Source organism: Grus americana, chromosome 5 (assembly GCF_028858705.1).
Source record: "Grus americana isolate bGruAme1 chromosome 5, bGruAme1.mat, whole genome shotgun sequence".
NCBI lineage: Eukaryota > Metazoa > Chordata > Aves > Gruiformes > Gruidae > Grus > Grus americana.
The window spans coordinates 55,124,550-55,145,601 of NC_072856.1; the positions used below are offsets into that span (position 1 = coordinate 55,124,550).

The 21,052-nt window shown below is 36.0% G+C and overlaps 1 protein-coding gene across 3 annotated transcripts in view; it reads right to left on the reverse strand.

The window, feature by feature from the left end:
• Window positions 1–2,140: 2,140 nt before the first annotated feature.
• The window catches only part of ATG2B (autophagy related 2B), a 49,678-nt gene continuing 30,766 nt past the window's right edge, over window positions 2,141–21,052 (reverse strand). For 2 of the 3 annotated variants that reach the window (XM_054828600.1, XM_054828598.1), the window contains exons 26-42: window positions 20,354–20,424; window positions 19,309–19,385; window positions 18,899–19,069; window positions 18,272–18,413; window positions 17,115–17,317; window positions 15,915–16,141; window positions 15,103–15,211; window positions 12,885–13,079; window positions 12,198–12,299; window positions 10,518–10,596; window positions 8,393–8,597; window positions 7,326–7,395; window positions 6,268–6,350; window positions 5,442–5,563; window positions 5,126–5,280; window positions 3,900–4,049; window positions 2,141–3,106 (exon numbers count right to left, since the gene is read on the reverse strand). In XM_054828600.1, the coding sequence (XP_054684575.1) occupies window positions 2,876–3,106; window positions 3,900–4,049; window positions 5,126–5,280; window positions 5,442–5,563; window positions 6,268–6,350; window positions 7,326–7,395; window positions 8,393–8,597; window positions 10,518–10,596; window positions 12,198–12,299; window positions 12,885–13,079; window positions 15,103–15,211; window positions 15,915–16,141; window positions 17,115–17,317; window positions 18,272–18,413; window positions 18,899–19,069; window positions 19,309–19,385; window positions 20,354–20,424 (2,392 nt within the window). In that variant the 3' untranslated portion in view covers window positions 2,141–2,875. The remainder of the gene's footprint in view (window positions 3,107–3,899; window positions 4,050–5,125; window positions 5,281–5,441; window positions 5,564–6,267; window positions 6,351–7,325; window positions 7,396–8,392; window positions 8,598–10,517; window positions 10,597–12,197; window positions 12,300–12,884; window positions 13,080–15,102; window positions 15,212–15,914; window positions 16,142–17,114; window positions 17,318–18,271; window positions 18,414–18,898; window positions 19,070–19,308; window positions 19,386–20,353; window positions 20,425–21,052) is intronic. The other variant, XM_054828599.1, reaches the window with a different exon arrangement.

Sequence of the window (21,052 nt, forward strand, 5' to 3'; positions counted from 1 at the left end):
TGCAACAGTATTTTTACAGATCTCCTCGTGCTAACAGAGAATACAGTATGTATCCATAGGCTTCCATTTCCAGAAATTATGTCGAGAGTCAAATCTCATTTTTTGTATTTTAAGTGCCTAAAAACTCTTACAGTATTGAGCAGAGCATTTGATGAATCCCTTCTCATATATGATACATACTTTTTGATTTAAAACACAAGCCACTCCACACAAGACACATTTTGAAAATAAGGTCTTAATGTAAAAACTAGTTTGGCAAATTTTGTGGGTTTGGGGGTTTTTTAAACCATTTCAAACACTGCAAGATCATGTTACAACTGAAAAAAACAATGAAGAATATACATACAAAAATTAAGAAACTGCTTGTAAAAATAAAATATTGGAAAAAATTTAAATCAATTTCACTGAAAAGGCTCAATAAAGTGCAAGCAGTAATGCAAGGATTTACATAGTGAAAAGTGAAGTTTAATAAGTTTGTACAATCTGTATTGCTGACAATGAGAGACACTCTATAAAAATGTTTTACCTTGACAGCATGCCCTCATATAAAAATATATTCTAATCGCATCGCAGTACAATCAGATCATGACAGAATTGAAAATGAAATGAACACGGAAATGCCACTGCTCTTTTTCAGCAATGTCAAAAAAGAAGAAAATATGTAGATTTATACTATTACAGTATACTCCAATTAACTGGACCAGCTGAAATTACATAGTATGGTAATTGCAAATGAAAACGATGCGTTGCTACTTACTTGCATTGACTCATCGCCACTTCTTGAGAAGGCATTCAGGAGGTGCCAAATTGCAAACATGGAACTCAGTTCTGTGCAAAATGCTCAAGCTTTGAGCTCTCTAATTACTGGACAGAAGTATGAACTGCAGCAAGTATTTTTATATCAGAAAATATTTCATGTCATTAAATCTGCACGTATTTGTCCTCTCAAAAGCATCTCCTCCTGCTTACAGCAAGTTGTTTAACTAAAGTAACCAGGTCTTCAAAGCGTACCACAACTTAGATGATTCCAGTGAATGAAAACAAAACTTTGTAATATCACTAGGCACCCAAAGCAAGAATTTGTAACTGTAGTTTTGTTTTATGAAAAATAATAAAGCTGACTACAGAAGTCTTCCCAGCAGAGGGGACATTTTCAAGTCATTTACCCTCCAGCCAGATTCTTTGGTGCTCAAGAATAGCTAATATACTATCAGGATGAACAAGCAGTAACTATTTTCCTTCATACACTCCTATTTGTTCTGTAAGGCCCATCAGTGAAGTTTTTGCTCATGGCAGGTATTAAATAACAGAGAGGGAAAGTACCTCCTCATCACCCTTAGAGACAAGTCTGATATCTCTCTGTCAGTGAAGATTTTCCACATAGCATATTTGCAGGGTTTTCACTTATGACAAGCACAGGACTATGACAAACTTACATTCTGGCTAGTCATCCAAAGTGGTAAGTTACTGAAATTAAAAAAGAATATTTTTCTATTCAGAATAGTCTTTACTTTTTATCCTCCAGTTGTTGCTAATATAAGGAAAAAAAATATTCCTGCACAGCTAGTGTCGAGCCTTTTAACTGCCAAGAAATGGCACAATGTCAGTTGCTTAATAAAGCTCTGTGGAGACCCTGGTCACCTATTAGACTGTACATAATGTCAGTACCAACTTCAGTTTCTGAAGTTTTGTTATCTTTTTCTTCTTTTTATATACCTTCTCACCAATCCTCAGTTCAAGTTAAATGACCCCAAATACTCATTGTCAAATAACTGACGACACACATTTTAAATTAAAAATATCTTGAGAGAGTAACTTTGCAATAATATGAATTTTAAATAAAAGCAGACTATTAAAGTCTGTATAGAATTTTATCTATGAAATTATGAAATAGTTTGTTTTTACTTTGCTTAGGATTTCTCATTTTTACAAAAAGCTGTTGGCCACAGCAATATTTAACTGCTAACTGCTGTTTTCCCGAAGAATAGTTATTTTAACATTGTAATTAGTGTAAGAGAAGACAAAAGTGGTTTTATATATAATTAGCAGTTTAAACAAATTTAAGACACTTTTCTGTAGGATCATCATCAAATGATGCTCTTTTCAATAATTTGTGTAAGTTTCTAAACCACATAAAGGATAATGCACATTACATTTTATTCACACTATAAAAAAGCACAATATACAGGCCATATCCTTTAAAGTGCAACACAACAGAACATTTCTGCAACATTCAGGTTCTTCAAAGACCCACAAAAGTAGGTATTTAATATTTAGAAACATATCCTCTTCATAGGTGTATCAACACTGAATCTAAATTCTGACTGGTTATCAAGCTTGCCCTTGCTGTAAGTGCCACGCTAAAAGCGATGCTTATGACCACTAAATGATATTATCTGCTTCCATATTACACAGCCTTCACGTCTCATGTCCAAAATGAAAGCTTTTATCTTTTAGTCAGTGAAGAGCATCTGCAGAGCCCTTTATTGAAGACAGTTCTTTGACTACACTCAGAAAAACATCTTTAAAGTATATTCAGTTTCACCATACAGGTTACTGTTTCAGATGTTAAATCTACCAAGAAAAATATGGTAAACAGAATAAAGCAAGTATGTGTCTGAGTTGGCAGCGCATGCTTCGCTATGTTTGGCACTATCTACCAAACGTACTGGTAACACACAGCACAAGCAAGTACCAATTCGCTTTTCACTTCATAAATATTTTTGGTTGGATGTTTTGTTAATAATAGTTGAAAACCTCATTTGTTCCTGAGATGAGCATGATAAAACATAGTGAGCTCCATCTAAAGCTGCCAACGGGAAAATCTTCTGTGTTTCCAGCCTTGCTACCTGCCTGCCGAGCCAGATTGATAATCTCAATCTTCCCCAAGGCGCCATTTCTGAGACTCTTCTTGACGCACATCTGGCCTGATCTGGTTTCTCATTCCACCTAGAACATTTGATGTTGCCTCTGTTGCAACAATGAAAGGTTTCACCACAGTTGGTGGAATTTGGCGGAGGACTCCTCCTACTGCTCCAGTTACTCCTCTGTTTTCATGCTCACGAGCAGCAGTCTCATAAATGGTTTGGGCTGTGTCCGTAATCCCCTTCAAGAAATTAACAGAAATTAGTTACACTGAAAAAGAAAAAGCAACCTCTCCTAATTTTAAGGGAAACTTAAACTGCTCAGCATTTACCTTCTTTGTGATTTGTACTGTAACTGTAGTACAACCATATTGATTCAAATATGATTTAGTTGTTCTAACGAGGCTTAAAATAACACTACTATGAACTTACAGATGAAAATATTTCATGTAACTTCTGGTGGCACTTCCTGTACATAAGGGAAGCAGCTGTGGGGTACTGTGAGCTATTAAAAAATAACAGAATTCACTGAAAACTCTCCAGCTGAGATCTAACTTCCTAGACACAGTATCAGGTACAACTAAGTACAGTATAAAAAGTACAATAAAAATAGATCAGTATTCTAATTTTTAATACACTGTCATGGTAAAGAGAACCTTCCCTTGTTTTAAATCCAGCATTATGCTTAAACTCTAACAACCTCAGAATTAACAGTAACAAAGCGGGGTGGGAAGGGAAGGACAGATGATACAGGGCAGGATATCAGGTTTACATGTCTCAGAATAATTGCAAACCCTCACAATGGTAGAACACTGAAGTCTTATTCACACTTATCTGCGTAACATCTTAAGTTTATTTCTGCTTCTCTGATTTTTCCATGCAAGTTTTCTGTTGGTTCAAGATAAGTGATGAAGACAGTCTTGTTCAAAACTTAAATCCTCTTCTTCACTCAATTAGCTTAAGCTAGTATTTAGTATTTGCTCTCTTAGGAAGTAATTCTTAAGTTTGGCTAAGGACATTTACTTTTGCACTCACCTCTTTTACTACACTGTATGCTTTGGCTACACCTTCCCGTAGGTCTACTGGCTGATGAGCTAAACGATGGCGAGGGAATCGTTTGATCTTTTTTGCTTCAATAAAAGTAGGCCCTGGAGATACCATGTCATATGCAGTTTCTGCAGCTGCCTGAAGATCAGGAGCAAATGCAAAATATGTAAGAAGTCTTACAGCATCCGATCACAAATTTAAACTACTAATAGGGTGACATAATTGAAATAAAAGAATTTTAATTCCATAAATAATATTCATTTACATCAGATTAAGGTTTTGACAAGAACTTCTGGAACGGGTGCAGCTGTAGCTATACATTACGTTCCATAATGAAAGAATGAATGTTGTAGGTTTTGACAGAGTTTCTCCCCTCCCCCAACCTCAATTGCCATTCCTTGAAAGGCATCCTCTCATCTGCAGAAAATGCTCAAGACAGAAACTGAAACATTGGGTCAATAGTATGTTCATCTTACAAAGAGACAAGCATACACATGATTCCACTCGTGAATAATACCACTGTTTTGGTTTTTTGGTTGGATTTTTTTTTTTTTTTTTTTTTACTATATACGTTCAAGCTTAGGCATATCTACTATTTTTGCAGAGTTAGGCAGGAAAAATGTATTTTAGTTATGTATTTTACATTAAGGAACATAAATTTATTAACACTTTAATCCAAGATTACTTTAGATTTAAATCCAGAAAGCTTTATAGACTTAATGTACATCAACACGATTAGTATTTGAGTCATTTTTTTTTGTTTGGTTGGTTTTATGTTGGGGTTTTTTGGTTGTTATTTTGTTTGGTTTTTTTTAAATAAGCACATATAAACTGACATTTTAAAAAAATTAAGAATCTATTACTAGTACGTACGTATATGCAAGGAACTCATCTTTCTCAATATCAGTGATTCTTTCAGTGCAGCTGAGTACTTTAGTATTAAACTGTACATTGTAATACATTAAGAAACATTAAGAAACATGCAACAGCTTGGATGTTCAGCAATATTTTAACACAATTTTCTAACCATTGCATTTCATGCCACCTCAAACTGCTGCAAGTTTGCCCAGTCTCTGCTTTCTTATTTATACAGCTGCCTTTTTTCAGATCGGCTCCCAACCTTAGACATATAGCATTAAGATATTAGCTTAGTTAGAGCACTTACTAGCAACACTTCTCATCTTATGTCTAACTCCAGAAAAAATACACTATACCTGTATAGTCTGAACCATTCTGTTTGTTAGCTCCAGTGCTGCCATTGCAGTGGAAGTACCAAAAGAAGCTGCCCCTCTTTGAAAGCCTCTTACAATACGGCCATCCTTTCGGTACTGCTCTATTGGTAACCAGACCAAGTCTTTCAGACCTTGGACTGAAAATGAAGACAGAACACCAGTTAGAAAGTTCTCTTAGATAAGCAGAATGCCTTTAGAGGAAGTCAAAACAAGTGTCAGCATTGGGGTTTTTTTGTTGAGTTTTATTTGTTTAAAACAACTGCCATGTGTGTCTGAATAGAAATAAGATTTAACTTACCTAACTGCACTAGCGAATGCATAGGCCCTACTCCACCCAAAATTCCTGGCAGCTGGTTTTTCTTTATATCATTAAGCCATTCACTGATGGCATAGGAGAACAATTTATCCACACCTAATAAACTGAAATAAAGACAACTATTAATTTATTATTAAGAAAGACATCAAGCTGTTGGAGAGAGTCCAGAGGAGGCCACGAAGCTGATCAGAGGGATGGAGCACCTCTCCTATGAGGACAGGCTGAGAGAGTTGGGGTTGTCCAGCCTGGAGAAGAGAAGGCTCCGGGGAGACCTAATTGCGGCCTTCCAGTACCTGAAGGGGCCTACAGGAAAGCTGGAGAGGGACTGTTTATCAGGGAGTGTAGTGACAGGACAAGGGGTAATGGGTTTAAGCTGAAGGAGGGTCGATTTAGATTAGATGTTAGAAAGAAATTCTTTACTGTTAGAGTGGTGAGGCACTGGAACAGGTTGCCCAGAGGGGTTGTGGATGCCCCATCCCTGGAAGTGTTCAAGGCCAGGTTGGATGGGGCTTTGGGCAACGTGGTCTAGTGGAGGGTGTCCCTGTGCGCAGCAGGGGGGTTGGAACTAGATGATCTTTAAGGTCCCTTCCAACCCAAACCATTCTATGATTCTATGATAATCCCTAAGAAAAATGCATTATTCATTGCAGGAAACAAAGATGTCATTTAAACAAAAGGAAAGCTGTTTCTTGGATTTTAGAAGTGCATCTTATCAGAGAATTTGCTTTCTGCTTGCTACATTCAGCTATTCACCATAAACATCTTCAATTTACAATACCAATGTTAATCTATAACTCGATAAACTTACCCATGTCTGTAACAAAGTCTCTTCAGCTTTAATTCTGAGCAGTTTAACTGAGCAAGCCCAATAAGAATCCCAGCTAGTGTCCCCTGTAAGTGAAACATTTTGTTATCACATGAGTTTATTCATCCTGTACATTCTGTAGGTGAGAAATAATTTCATCATCTCAACTCTTATTGTAGGTATTTCTGTCTAAACTAATTCTCCCCCAGTCTCCCAAATACTACTTGTTACAGTGCTATAAATTGTGTTACATGAAAACTTGCAAAAGACGGAATCTGACTTAATGGGCTACTCTAAGTAAAACATCTGGATACAAGAGGGCTTCTTCAGAAATATTAATATATAACAAATTATGTAAACATAGCTCTGGCATTAGTGTGTTCCATGCATTCTAAAGCTGCTATTTCATGTTTTGATTCCTCTGGCAAATTTCTTTTTGCAAATTCAAGAAGTTGCTGCTCCTACTTGTCCACATTTTCTTACTGATTTGCCATGACAGGGTATAAATCTGGTTGTGCAATCAGGATTTTTTGAGGTCTGCTCTGTAAACTCAGTCTGATAACCAATATATATTTTAAAAAGAATTATGAGCATTTTTTAATCTGTATTAGATTCTGCCACTGCCACTAAAGCACATAGATTACTGGACTGCAAGGGAAGGAAACAACGAGGGGGAAAAAAAAAAAAGACGACAATACTTTATTCTGGCATTAATGAGGAAGAAGATAAAATGCACAATTCTGGCATTGGATAGTGGTATCATCCTTTGAGAGGCACCACAGCTGTGTAGAAAGATTTCTTGCCAGTCACTGAGATGATAAATGTGACTTTCAAGTCTCATTCTGAGTTAATCATACCCAGAGGATCCCCCCCCTAATTTTCAAATTAAGTGTGAAATATGGTTAAGCTTTATTGAAACTACAGGGGAAAAAAAACGTTCTACATTCCTCAAGATTGTATCAATAATGAATAGGGAGCATAAAAATATACCCCAACTCATGGGGAAAAAAACAAAACAAACATCAATTTTTTGTTGTATAGCATCAGCATTATATACAGACCTGATCCATTGATACATGTTTGCCGTGGTAATCAAGTCGTATTGGAACTTCTGATGTAAAACGAAACTCTCTGGGACATATAAAGGAAATTTTACAGTGAGAAACATGACAAAGAAATAAATTTATCCTTCCAAAAACAAACCCATGTTTTCCTATCCTGCTGGAATAGGATACCATACCCTCTTCTGTAAACCATAAATCCTGTAGTTATCATGTTTGTACTTCAGAATAAGTGTACAAAATACAATGGCAAATTCAGCTTTTCTTGGTTTATTAACATCTAGTCAAGGTTAGCATTTATAAATCTAGTAGTCCTGCAAAAGTGCTACTAATCCTGCAGGTGACCATCTTCCCTCAATTTTCACAGCATGAATTTCAGTTACAAACAAAAAAACAAGAGGAAAAAAAAAAACCCACACAAAAGAATACGGCTAATTACGGTTCCGTGGGAAAAATTTAGCCCTGCAGCTGGAACTTATTAAAAAATTCTGTTGCTGATGTATGTGATGAAATAGAACAACAGTCATTCCCTCATAATTTGGCTCTGCACTGCTTACCAAAGTACGCATCTGTTGTTAGAGGCACTTATGATCTGAATACAGAAGAAAAAGCTTCTCCATAACAAGCTGCACTTTTTATAGTCACTTCCCAGTCAGGACAACATTAGAGTTTCTCTTGTGACATGTTAATCTCGTACCTCTCCCATGATACCCTTTTCCTTCATATACTCTCATCTCTGGTTATATTAATTTACATTGTTAGACATAAGAGTACAAAGACTGTTCTTTTTATTTATTTGTAAAACATCTCATTACTGGTTCCGTACACTGCAGAGATTTAATTAATTTTATTGTCTTGTGCACGGTACTGTGCAAAAGTTAATAAAAAAAAATATTAGTTAACTTCCAGCAATAGAAACAAATATATTTGATTTCCACAATCCTTCATTAAATAAACAAAAAAAAAATACACTGTGTCATAAGGTCTGACTAGTTTATCATCAGACTTTCTTAAAACATTCAGCAGAATAGCCGCATGTCACTGGAAACTCTGTAACAGAAGTTTACCTGAAAAATACTGGCTGATCACTGTATGACATTGCTTCTTGTGAGAAATGATGGTCATCTCCATTAACCGCATCCATAGAATCAATGCTACCATTTTCATTTGCTTGCTTGTGTGATGAGAAAGAAATGACTGGGCTTGGGTCCTTAAGGCTGCTGACATGCCTGGGCAAACTACACGTAACTTCAGCACCAGGAGACTTTTTAACTAAGATAAGAAGTTATACACAGTAAACTGACTCATTTTTCACAGCGATTACGAAAAGATTGTATTTATACTATTATGGTGTCCTTAGTAAGCTCTAATGCTTATTGATAGGAATTACTAGCAGGACTATATTTAGATTCTTTTAGTAAGATATCTTAGTTATCAAAAGAAATTATTACAAGAAGCTTAAGTTAATCAGCATAAATTTTCCATCTAGTTTTAACGGCAGTATTGCCGAGTACTTCATTACCTATGCGTTTCAGTATGACATCTCAACAGAAATAGGTAAAGTATAGCTGCTAACAAACCCACAAATACAGTTAATAAGAGGAAGTATGCTTTTCAATATATACTGGTTTTTGCGTCAGATGGTGTAGTTGATTAGACGTACTGCTTTAACTGTATACTGTATATATTGCACTGCTTATTTATAATCTTGAACTCCGTTCCTTTCTCTAGGGGTTGCACAACTTCAAGTTATTAGACAGACATACTCTTTTATACAAGCGATATTAAATAATGTATTTGCTTTATCTAATAACAACTCCTAATGTTACTGTATTGGGTTTGCATGGCCAGGTTGTGGTAGCAGGGGGGCTACAGTGGTGGCTTCTGTAAGAAGCTGCTAGAAGCTTCCCCTATGTCCAACAGAGCCAATGCCAGCTGGCTCCAAGACAGACACACTGCTGGCCAAGGATGGGCCCATCAGTGATGGTGGCAGCGCCTCTGGGATAACGTATTTAAGAAGGGGAAAAAAACCCTGCATAACAGCAACTTCAGCTGGAAGGACGAGTGAGAATATGCGAGAGAAACAGCTCTGCAGACACTCAGGTCAGTGAAGAAGGAAGGGGAGGAAGTGCTCCAGACACCCGAGCAGAAATTCCCCTGCAGCCCGTGGAGAAGACCATGGTGAAGCAGGCTGTCCCCCTGCAGCAGATGGGCTCATGGAGGACCCCATGCTGCAGCAGGTGGATGCCCGAAGGAGGCTGTGACCCTGTGGGAAGCCCATGCTGAAGCAGGCTCCTGGCAAGACCTGTGGCCCCATGGAGAGAGGAGCCCACGCTGGAGCAGGTTTGCTGGCAGGACTTGTGACCCCATGGGGGACCCAAGCTGGACTGCACCCTGTGGAAGTGACCCATGCTGGAGCAGTTCATGAAGAACTGCAGCCCGTGGGAAGGACTCATGTTGGAGAAGTTTGTGGAGGACTGTCTCCCGTGGGAGGGATCCCACGCTGGAGCAGGGGAAGACTGTGAAGAGTCCTCTCCCTGAGGAGGAAGGAGCAGCAGAGATGACGTGTGATGAACTGACCACATCCCCCATTCCCTGTCCCCCTTTGCTGCTGTGGGGGGAGGAAGTAGAGAAATTGGGAGTGAAGTTGAACCCGGGAGGGGTGGGGAGAAGGTGTTTTAAGATTTGTTTTTTATTTCTCATTATCCTACTCTGTTTTGATTGCTAATAAATTAAACTAATTTCCCCAAGTCAAGTCTATTCTGCCCGTGACGGTAATGGGTGAGTGATCCCTCCCTGCCCTTATCTTGACCCACAAGCCTTATTGTTATATTTTCTCTCCCCTGTCCAACTGAGGAGGGGAGTGACAGAATGGCTTTGGTGGGCACCTGGCATCCTATCCACATTTATATACGCAGTCCTCAATTTTTTCACAAGTTATTATTAAATATGCTCCAATTTTCGTGAAAACTTTTATACAATGGAGATCCCAAGTACTGAAGATATTTGTTAGTATTTATAAAATACAAAACTAAAATACGCAAAGTTTCTGCGTTCCAACAAATTAGTTACTAATGCTGGGCTTTGGTCACTAACATAAGTTCTTTTTATACACATGAGAATTTATAGACATGTACACACATCAGAGGAGTAAGAAGCACCACCTTCATATTAGAATTTTGAAAAGCATACCTTCAGGATCTGGAGTAACTAAGAGCTCTACTTCTGTAGAGAGGCTAGTGAAAAAATCCTTCAGGAAAAACAAGGCATCCTAATGGGAAAAATAAAATGCAATCAGGTTAAAAAAAAATACCCAATTCTCTAAAAAATATTTTCTACTGTTCCAGCTCTTTATTTCTATACAGCTATGAATCAAAACACATTTTGTCTTTTTGATCCTTTATCAAGTGCAGAAGCCACATAGAAACCTAGGACAGAAACCAGAAAGACTCTCTTGGTCACTGCTCCCTGCTACATATAAAACAATTTCATAATCTATCTAGCTCTGTCTTAAAACTTCAGGGCTGTTTTCATCAGCTCTGCTCTCATTTTGGAGACTGTTCCAGAACTCAAGGGTTTTAATGGCCGTAAACTTTTCTCTGATTTCCAATAAAAGGGTATTCAAGTATAGTTAATATTAATCTCTAATACTGCCAAATGTCACACAAATTATTCTAGATCAGATCTTGTCACTGCTTCATTAAAAGTCATTAATATCTCTGCTGTTAATGTCAGATGCATTGCACTGGTGCCTTGTTTATCCTGTAACTAATGACACCTGGACTTTCTTTTCTTTTGTTGGTTTCCAAGTGATAAGCAGTCAGCTTAAGTAGTAATAACAAAAATTTCTAACATGACTTCATGCAGCCCTTTGCTTCCAAGAAAGCTGTGGTTAGTTTTGCAGAAATTGTAAAGGTGAATTATGTTTATGGTACAAAAGATAAAAGACTTAGAAAAGTAATCTAGAGGGAACATACTTCCTCACTAGATGGCAGTACTTCCATGCTATTTTTCTACATCAAAGTATTACAAACTAGAGAGAGTTCAATTTTTCTAACAGTAAAATGAAAACCTGGTCTCTAACACGTGTTGAGGGAAACAGAAGGTAGATATGGAACTCCTAGTTGTGCTCTTGAAAAAAACCCATATCTTTCTACAGATGACAAATTAAGCGAGAAATGCCTCAACAAAGAGTAATAACTGCACTTTAAATTTGAATGCACAAACATACGTAGCTTCCTTACTGATGTAGAAAAAAAAAAAGCTATTGTTTCTTCAGTATATGAAAAATACTTTGCACAAAGGCTTGCTAAAGAAAGTAAAACAATTTCTCCCATTTCCGTTCTTCATGCTACTGCAGCTGATAGCAAAACCAAAGCCTTCAGCATACAGAAGCAGTCCTCAAGTGCTGAGTGCCCTTGACCAAAGTGTTGTGAACAGTTTCTGGATTAATGATTAACCTTTTTAAATTAAAAACACCAAAGACACTTCACGAACAAACAAAGCAAGACCGTTCAAGAACAAGTATATGCTTTTTAAAAGCTATTGATTTCTAAACATTAGAGATCATCAGAATTCTCAGGAGGTAAACTGCTATTATTGAATAAACAGCCAGGTCTACAGATATTCTTAGTTTTTAAATTAAAAAAAAGGCTAGCCTCTCTAATAGCTGGAGCAGAAGGCAAGTTCTAACATGGATATAAACAGAGCAGCAGAGATGCAAAGATACGTGTGATTGATCATAAATAAAAAAGGTATCAAACCAAGAAAAAAAAACCATAACACATATGTAAAAGTTACAAGTATCTAACAGAAAAAACCCAGTATCATTAAATAAAATTTATTTTATTTTTTTGCATTGTCACAACCAACCTGGTCAATATTGAGGCGAAGTGGCATTAGTGAAACACGTAAACAACATTCCTGCGGGGATCTCCCAGACTCTGGACGGACATGTAATGCTTTAACTGTTAACTGAGAAAAAGCAACAAGATAAAAGTAGCAATATTCACAATTATTAAATCTCAGAACACAGAACGTTAGCTAAAAAAAACATTTACTGCAAAATCTCTGTACTAATCTGATTCCACTTACCAATTATAAAGCTAGTGTTCAATAAATAACTTTTACAGATTTTATAAAAAAGAAAATTAAAATAAGAAAATAAACCCCCCCAAATTAATAAATCCTTTATAAATGAGTAAGAATACGGTATGTCATAAAACTACAATTCTGCATGTGAAGTGACAAGTCTAATCATATTCATACAAGCTGATGTTTGTTCAAAACCAAAATCTGAAAGCTACAAAAGTAGTCCTGCACATCTACTTTTTTACACTGACAGAATCTCAAAAACATTAATACCTGACATACTAATATTCATACTGACTTTTTAATACCCACAAAGAGTCAAGCAAATAACTAATCAATACGTTATATTACTTCAGTGTTCCATGACCTCATGCTCCTTCTTCTGCTAGATTAAGAAGCGTATGCAGTCTCCACAATGATAGGCCAACTACTATAATTATAATGAATTAACGTATTCCATAACTGTACCATGTTTGAATGTGCTTTTCTGGGCATCTCCTTACTGCAGTAAAGATAGAGAAATTTATTCATTTGTGAAGTAGCTAAGCGATCTCTGATCTCCAAGTCTTGAACAATAAAAACCTGCCGTGACACTGGCTGCTCCAACAGACTGGATTCACCTTCTGCACCCCCTGAAGGATATACCTCATGCTGGAATTTCACCTTTTAAAAAGGAAAGAAAACCAGTATAATCAGATTCAGTGAAAAAACAACCTTTAACAACAGAATATTACTTTAAAAAACCAAAACATAACCCCCACACAACACGCCATCAAACCACAACCACACCACAGATAAATTTAAAATAGCAGACAGCTTTTAAAGTTACAGGAATAATATTACGATTTCTGAAAACTATTCAGATTTTTGGATGTCTAGCAGTAGAAATCACAATTCCTAGTTGTGTACATGTTCACATTTTAAGATGCAAATTCGAGCCAAAATAAAAATCAGTGTAAGACAAAAACCTGGTTTTGCTTTTCATTTTAATATCAATGCTGCTTTTTCCTCTCAATCCTGACAATCTTTCCTCTCAATCTTTCTTAGATCATGTTGAAGCCTGTACCAGGCAATCCTGCAGTTCTTGAATCTTACACATTCTATGCAAGGTTTCTTCCCTACCAACAGACTTCTCAAGTAGCTTCTTTCAGTCTCAGTTTCCTTTGTCTTTACTCAATTTAGTCCATGTAAATTCTAACCCACTACCTTTCTTAAATTCTAAAGAATTCTGAATTCTCTTTTTCCTCATCTTTAGATGCAGTTCTCATTTTCAATCGAAGACCTGTGGTTACCTACAAATCATTCCCTGTCTCAGTACCCACCGTACCATCCTTGCCAGCAATGTAAGGAAGCAGAGCACACACAGCAAGCGGAACAGTGGCCTCTGCTGGCCAGATGCTGGGATGTTAAGAAACACTGTATTTAAGTGCCCTGTACTCATGCTACACGTGATAATTAATGTTTTAAGTGTTGAAGAGAAAAACAGATGTTTATCAGAAAAGTTACAGTTTTGACACTCTTGTCTCCTTAATTTCTTGTTTGAATATTATGATTATTATTCTGTTAAGCCTTGTACCAAGTTAGTGGTACAAGTAGGGGAAAAAGAAGTAGACTTTATGCCTTAGTACTAACACCAACTCATTAAATACCTGCAAATTAAGAAAGATTGCTATACTTCTACATATGAAGTTTTCCACATGGAATATTAAACGCTTCTTTTTTTTCATCTTTTTTATTGCAATGTCATGTTTTTTCTAGAAAAGGCTAAAATAAGTATCAAACGTTTCTGGCAATTTTTAAGTACTAATTGGATGAATTTTAAGCTCTAGAAACACATGTAGACTAAAACAGGCATTTAGTTTTACGTAGTACCTGTCATGTTTATGGAAACATTTGAGAAAACCAAATTTCATGTTAAATGGATTAATAACAAAACCTTTTTAAAATAAGGTTAAGTCCTTGCCAATATTCTTCACAGCACCAGAATCAAGCATCTACTGTCTGTGATAGAGCTAAGCACAGGCTTAAGAAGAGCAACATACTTATGCCTGAAGGGTGCCAAATATTTTAGGGGAAATACAAGAACAATATTGTGATATAACTGGATGTTATTTAATATCCAGTTATCATCAACTGATACACTGTCTCAACAGATCTACATCCCGGTTATTTTGCTAGAAAAATTAATTTCATAATAGATGTTATCAATTCAGAGTAGAACTGGACAGAAAGAACAGCAGTTGCAAAATGTGCTTATAATAAACAAAAACTTTAAGAGGGAGGCCCCATCCCTGGAAGTGTTCAAGGCCAGGCTGGATGAGGCTTTGGGCAACCTGGTCTACTGATGGTGTCCCTGCCCATGGCAGAGGGGTTGGAACTAGATGATCTTTAAGGTCCTTTCCAATCCAAACCATTCTGTGATTCTATGACTCTAAGAATATTATAATAAATATCTTTCATCTTTAGAAGCATATTTATTCAGCAAGTAAACTATACTGTGCTAGAAGAACAAATACATTTTTTGTTAAACAAATTTTAAATTCATCATTTTCAAAGTGATTGCTTAGATGTAGATACTAATGGAAGAAATCCTACTGAACACTAACGAAAAGCTGTTATCAAATGGATATAACATGTAAAGATATTCGCATAGACGGTCATGACTGAAGCTGTTCCTGTCATTCACCTTGCTTAACTGTATTTCCATTAGGAAGTCTGGGTTTCTTCCTCTTCCCCCACATGCTGTACTCCGTCCATGCCTCGTCGGCGTATGAGAAGGAGAACTATGGGGACTTCTAGGGAAATAAAAGAGAAAAATACACTTTCACAGATTAAACTTAAAGCTACCTCTCTGTTAATCTAACACTAAAAGCATGTATGTTTCACTGCATATAACTTACCAGTATTTTAGTGGTTACAAAAGAAAAATACTATAAAATAAATTAAAAAAAATACATTGGAAGTTGTGTTGCTATTAACCAAATACTTTCTTTTTATTGTTCAAGTAACGCACACTTAAGTGGAATGCTAGGTGTATGCTTGCCTCCAAATTAACATTCATAAAACATTTCTTTAATTTTGGCTGTGATAATATTAATTACTCTTTAGTTTACATTACATCCTGAAAACTAGATTCCAGCTCCTATAGCTGAAGTCTCTCACGCTCCTTAAGCCCCAATCTCTTCAGGAAAATTTAACTTCTAATATAACCCTTAAAAGCAAAGCCATCCCTCCATCCCAAAAAAACCCCGCCAAAACCAAACCCAGCTAGTCCAGGTTAAGAGACAGGAAAAATACACGCTGGTACATAGAGCTAAACTGACTAAGAAGATTCTAGATGATCTTTAAGGTCCCTTCCAACCCAAACCATTCTACGATTGACTCCTTGTCAAGAAGGAGTGAAGAAGCAAGCGAGGGAGACTTGAGATTAACCTCAAATCAAAAGAAAATTAAGTGTCTTTAAATGCTCTGATGTCCAGAATTACATCAAACACTTACATGAAACTTTTAGCTGGAGATGGTGGTGGTGCAGTCCCAAAATCTCTTCCGCCATAAAGATGCCAAATAAGAGAGATTTCCTTTACAACATAGCGTACCAGAGGAACAGGAAAATGAAGGGGAGCTTTGCTTGTATCTGTTTTTTTAATAGGTTGGCTGAAATGATTTTCCTTTATGACAATTGCATCATCAACCATTATTTTTATTACAGGCTCTTCCTCTTTTTCCTAATTAAAAAAAGTATATAGCATTAAAAAGGTGAAACCTGCTTTCTTTATTAAGATGTCTAATTCTTTCCGATAAAGGGAACTGTACTGTCTTCTAAAGCTTATACAACACAGGCTTGGTTTAGGAATGATTCTTATAAAGTAACTTAAAGACAAAAGCACATAAAAATAAACTAGAAGCTGGGAAGTAGTTAAAAAAAAGTCCTCATCCAAACTGTAAACAAAACAAGAGTTGAAAACAAACAGAAAACCATGGAAGACCCCAGGCTCCCATATTAGCACTTTGGGAAACAAACAAGATAAAAGATAACTGGGCAAATACAGCTTCTAACCAGGGATCCAGAACTACTTCTGTCTATTAAGAATACAACCAGAGATACTATGAAAAACATCAACAAAAGCTGTTTTCAGAGTTCGAGTATAGTTTCCTAAATCTTTTAATGCAGTGGACAGACAGTGAGGTAAAATGACACACAAGCTTTTCTCTGAGATTTGGCAGGGATCTTAGGCCCATAAGAGCATTGAAAGCTTAGACGGTGAAAGAAATGAGTAAAAGATTCATTAGAAGATGTGCAAAGCTGCTATTGTGATAAATGCTGTATTTTGCTTAAAACATACTTTTCTAACTATGTCATTATTGTAAGTCAATATGGCAATGAAAAAACATGACTAAAATGTAGGAAAACATTCAATATAGTTGAATGTAATATTCAGATCAGAAAACAATCTCACATATGGCCAAGATACAGAAAAATGGTATATTAGGAATGAATGCAAGTATTTTCAAACAGCAACAACACATGAAGTCCTTTCAAACAGAAAGATTATCATTCTGCTACTCTGTCCACTGATAAAAAAATATCATTAAGCAACCATAAAAAGCTATGAAGTCTAATTTGTCCAGGTCTTACGTAGGCTTTTCTCTGATTCTGTTTATATATGGATTTTTTTAGTAATTCTCAAAGCTTCTTACAGCAACAGCAACTTTGGGTGCAAAAAGAATGCAGAAATCATCACTTTCTGCCGGAACATCTCCCATGGCCTCATTTATCAGGTGATGAGTGAATGAAGCATAAGTGGGACTTGGATCTTGTGAGACATTTCCACTTTCGTCTGGAAACAGGAAGAGATCTGAGCAGGATGGCTCCTGAGTTTGAGATCTGTCATCCAAAACTCCTGGGAGTTGAAGGAGGGTGGACAAAAAACACATTTCAGTGGAAAAAAATCTTTACAAAATACAAAAACATGAACAAAATAACACAAAAGTTAACTAAAAATTTATTACTTCAATTACATCAACAGAATTTGCCTATTATATCTTGAAGAAATTCCTACTATAAATAAAATTTTCAAAAATTAATCTACTGTACAATTGAAAGTGATTACAATATAATCATAACTAGTTAGCAGTAGAGATGAACTGACAAAATATAGAAAAACTACTTGTAAAAAACCCCACAGATACAAAAAACCCCTCCATTTTTGTCTTCAGGTTTCTCATTCTAGTAGTAAGACCACAGCATCAGTAACTTTCAGTACTACACTGACTGCTCACCCTCCACAATCAGAAAGAGGGCCAGACATCATGGAAATAGTGCAATTCTCTATTTGCAGTACAAAACCCTTAACCAATTTAAACCTGGATTTAACTCTAGCCATGATGCAGAAGCCATAATCCTGTGATTAAGATCAATTATCTTGTTCTACCTATTAACTGAAAGATTTCCTAATAGTTAAAAGTTCTTTCTGTGACTCAGAACTGTATCATCCTCCTGGACTGCCTTCATACACAGATGTGTTTGATTCCTTCACACTGCAGTATGCCATATAAACTTACACCCACACTGACTTATACTCCTGGAGAATCTGGGGTCTTGAAAGAGTCCCACAAAGCCAGATTCCTTCCTTGCTGTTTTCAGTATCTCAGTAATGTGTATTTGACTAGAATCTTAAGTTACTTTTGCATTACTGTTATTGAAAGCAAGAAGCTGTTTGATAGTTTGAAGACTTCAGACAAAGGTACGCTCCCATTCTTGTTGCAGCATCTCTACATATATAGAACTTTCAATCCCATTTCCTTTCCAGAAAGGCTGTGTTTTATGTGTACTTATGCCTCCAGAGGACTCTTACCATTAAACTCTGGCTTCATGGCAGAAGCAGTCTGTTGAGTCTCAATTTCCTCCATTGCATCACTCATCAAATCCCGTAAAATCTGTTGCTCTGATTCAGCGAGGACTGGTCCATGGGAAGATGGTTGGCTAAAGGTCTCTACCTGTAGGAGAGAAACTACACATAGTTACATCTTAAAAACAACTGTAATATCATGCTGAGTAAGATTTTACTAGAATGGCTTGATACAGAGCTTTAAACTGTAAGAAATAACACCTTAAGTTTATAAATAATCAAGTGAGCTGAAACTCCAAGCTGGGTGTTTCATAAAGTAGGTTAGAATATTATGGTTCAGGACATTTAGATCAGAGTACTTTGACAGCTTGCATATGTCCTGTAATTTCCTTGTTTAGGTAAAAATAAAGTACAAGAGGTAAACTGCACAAAATATTTTAAAATAGTAAGTCGTGACCAAAGCAGGAAAAAAAAGGCACTGTTTTACTCTCAAATATATTTTAAGTCAGATTCAATCTGTTAATTTCTTTGCAGGGAATATCATATTCTTTGGAAATAAAATGGGGATATCAAAATTAAAACATATTACCAGGAAGTGTAAAGTTAAGTTGATATTATTTTGCCATTTTATACCTTCATTTTTGGCTTGCTAACTCCACGTTTAATCTCTGTTTTAGCAGGTGGATGTAAATCACCATAACTTGCAACATACTGTATGAGATTCATTAGTGCAGCACATGAATCGGAGCACGTACGAATATGGATTACATCGCTGGAACAGTGCAGCTCAAAACGTGGTTTAGTCTAGACAGCAAGAATAAAAAGGTTAAGAATACACTTCCCATCAACCTAAGGTTCCATTAAAAAAAAGCACATATACACAGTTGCTTTTAAATTATTTAACTAGCCAAAAAGGACTTTAAAAAAAATAGCACATGTAAACTGAAAAACCTTCATTGATTCTAAGTATAATAAAGTAATTATCAAATCACAATCTGTCATGGAGATTTTACATTTAATTTTATTTGTGATTAAATGCTTACTCTTTCCCCATCAGAATCAGATTTTACTGCTGTAATCGTTAGTTCCAGCAGTCCCATATCCATAACACGAACATAATCTGAAAGATAATGAGTAATTAAAAAAAAATTAAGATTTAATAACAAACATCATCCTTACTATATATTTTTGGTTATTAAACCATTAGAAATAGCACGAGCATAAAAAGGTATATTTTTCTCAAAACCTTTTATATCTCTGCACTTCCTTCTTTTATGAGGATTACTATCAGAATTCAAGTTTCAGCTACTCAAATCCAGAACTCAATTCTTTTCCATCCAATGTATCACTCCCACTGCCACCATCTGTGTGCAGTGTAATCTTTTAAGATATTTATCCTCATCCCATCTGTGTGAGTTAGAGAAGTAGAGGCCCATAGAAGTTGGGTGACTACGCATCCTAGCAGTTTGTACTAATCTTTCAATGCCATGAGTAAGTTATTTCCCCTCTTTCTTGTTTAAAGAGAACAGGCATATCTTTACTCTGTCCTTCACGAGAGATCTCTCACTTAAGCTAAATACACACATTTTCAGGCACAGGGTTTCATTATTTCTCTAATTCATTTGTTAAATATTGATTCAAGTTCCTCAGTCCTCAAAGGTTGTTGCTAAATTAGAGCAAGCCAGTTGGTATCATTCTTTTCAGAACCTAGAACTCTGTGCCATATAACACCTTTCAAGTTCAACTATTTAGAATATATATCTCATAAAATGAGATCTCTTTTCTGTAAAGGTTTCTTTCTGTGCCAACTCCAGGTTTTTAAAAATATGCTTTTTTCAAACACCCATTATGGAACTGTAACAAGAAAGTGAAGGATTTGCAAGTTGCTGTTCTCTGACATATCTCTGCATCCACAAATGCAAACTAGAGCACTCAGATTTTCATCAACACTCCATTATTCATTCATATTCAACTTGTGGCTCCTTATCTCCTCAGACTTCTTCAATAACCTTTATGTATGCTGAATATACCTGTAATTTTGTTTCTTTAGGCTCTGCAATTCATTAGTCACATCTAAAACATCCTTACCTCTATGGAGGTTCACTGTAACAGTGTTGCACTTGTCAGACAGATGCAAAGCAGCTTCATCTAAAATTATCCTAAAAGATAAAAAAAAACAGATGAAATAAACATGCTAGAGAAATGCTGTGCAATTCACCAGACAAAAGAAATTATTATAGAAAAAAATATTTAAAAACCCAAATATACCTATCATATCTTTAATCCAAACTCTTCACTTTCACCTTCCATAATTTCCAAATCCATTGGTAATTAACCACTGCCAAGATATTTTTGCCATCACCAATTATATTTTATTTGCATTTCAATTTATACATTTGATCCTTCCTAGAATGGAAAGTAATGCTTTTGGCATACAGAATTAACACTTCTTAGGGTTTTTTTTTTTCCCTTTTTTTTCTTTTTAATAAAGTAACAGACACATTTGATTCAAAGGTCACTTATAAAGTTTTATGAATAGAAACAACCAACCTGGCAGATGTTTCACATCAGAACAGGCATAACAGAATGAATATTCAACTGAAGTTGCAGGAAAAATTATTAAAAAGTTACAGAGATGTTCAGTGATCACTAAATATTTCCTTAATTAATATACTGTCTACAAATAACGAATTTTCATGACATCTTAAGGTGCTACTATTTGATGTCAGGACATCTTTTAGCCGTATTAAAAATTACAGAATTGCTAAAGAAAGCAATCCAACTTAA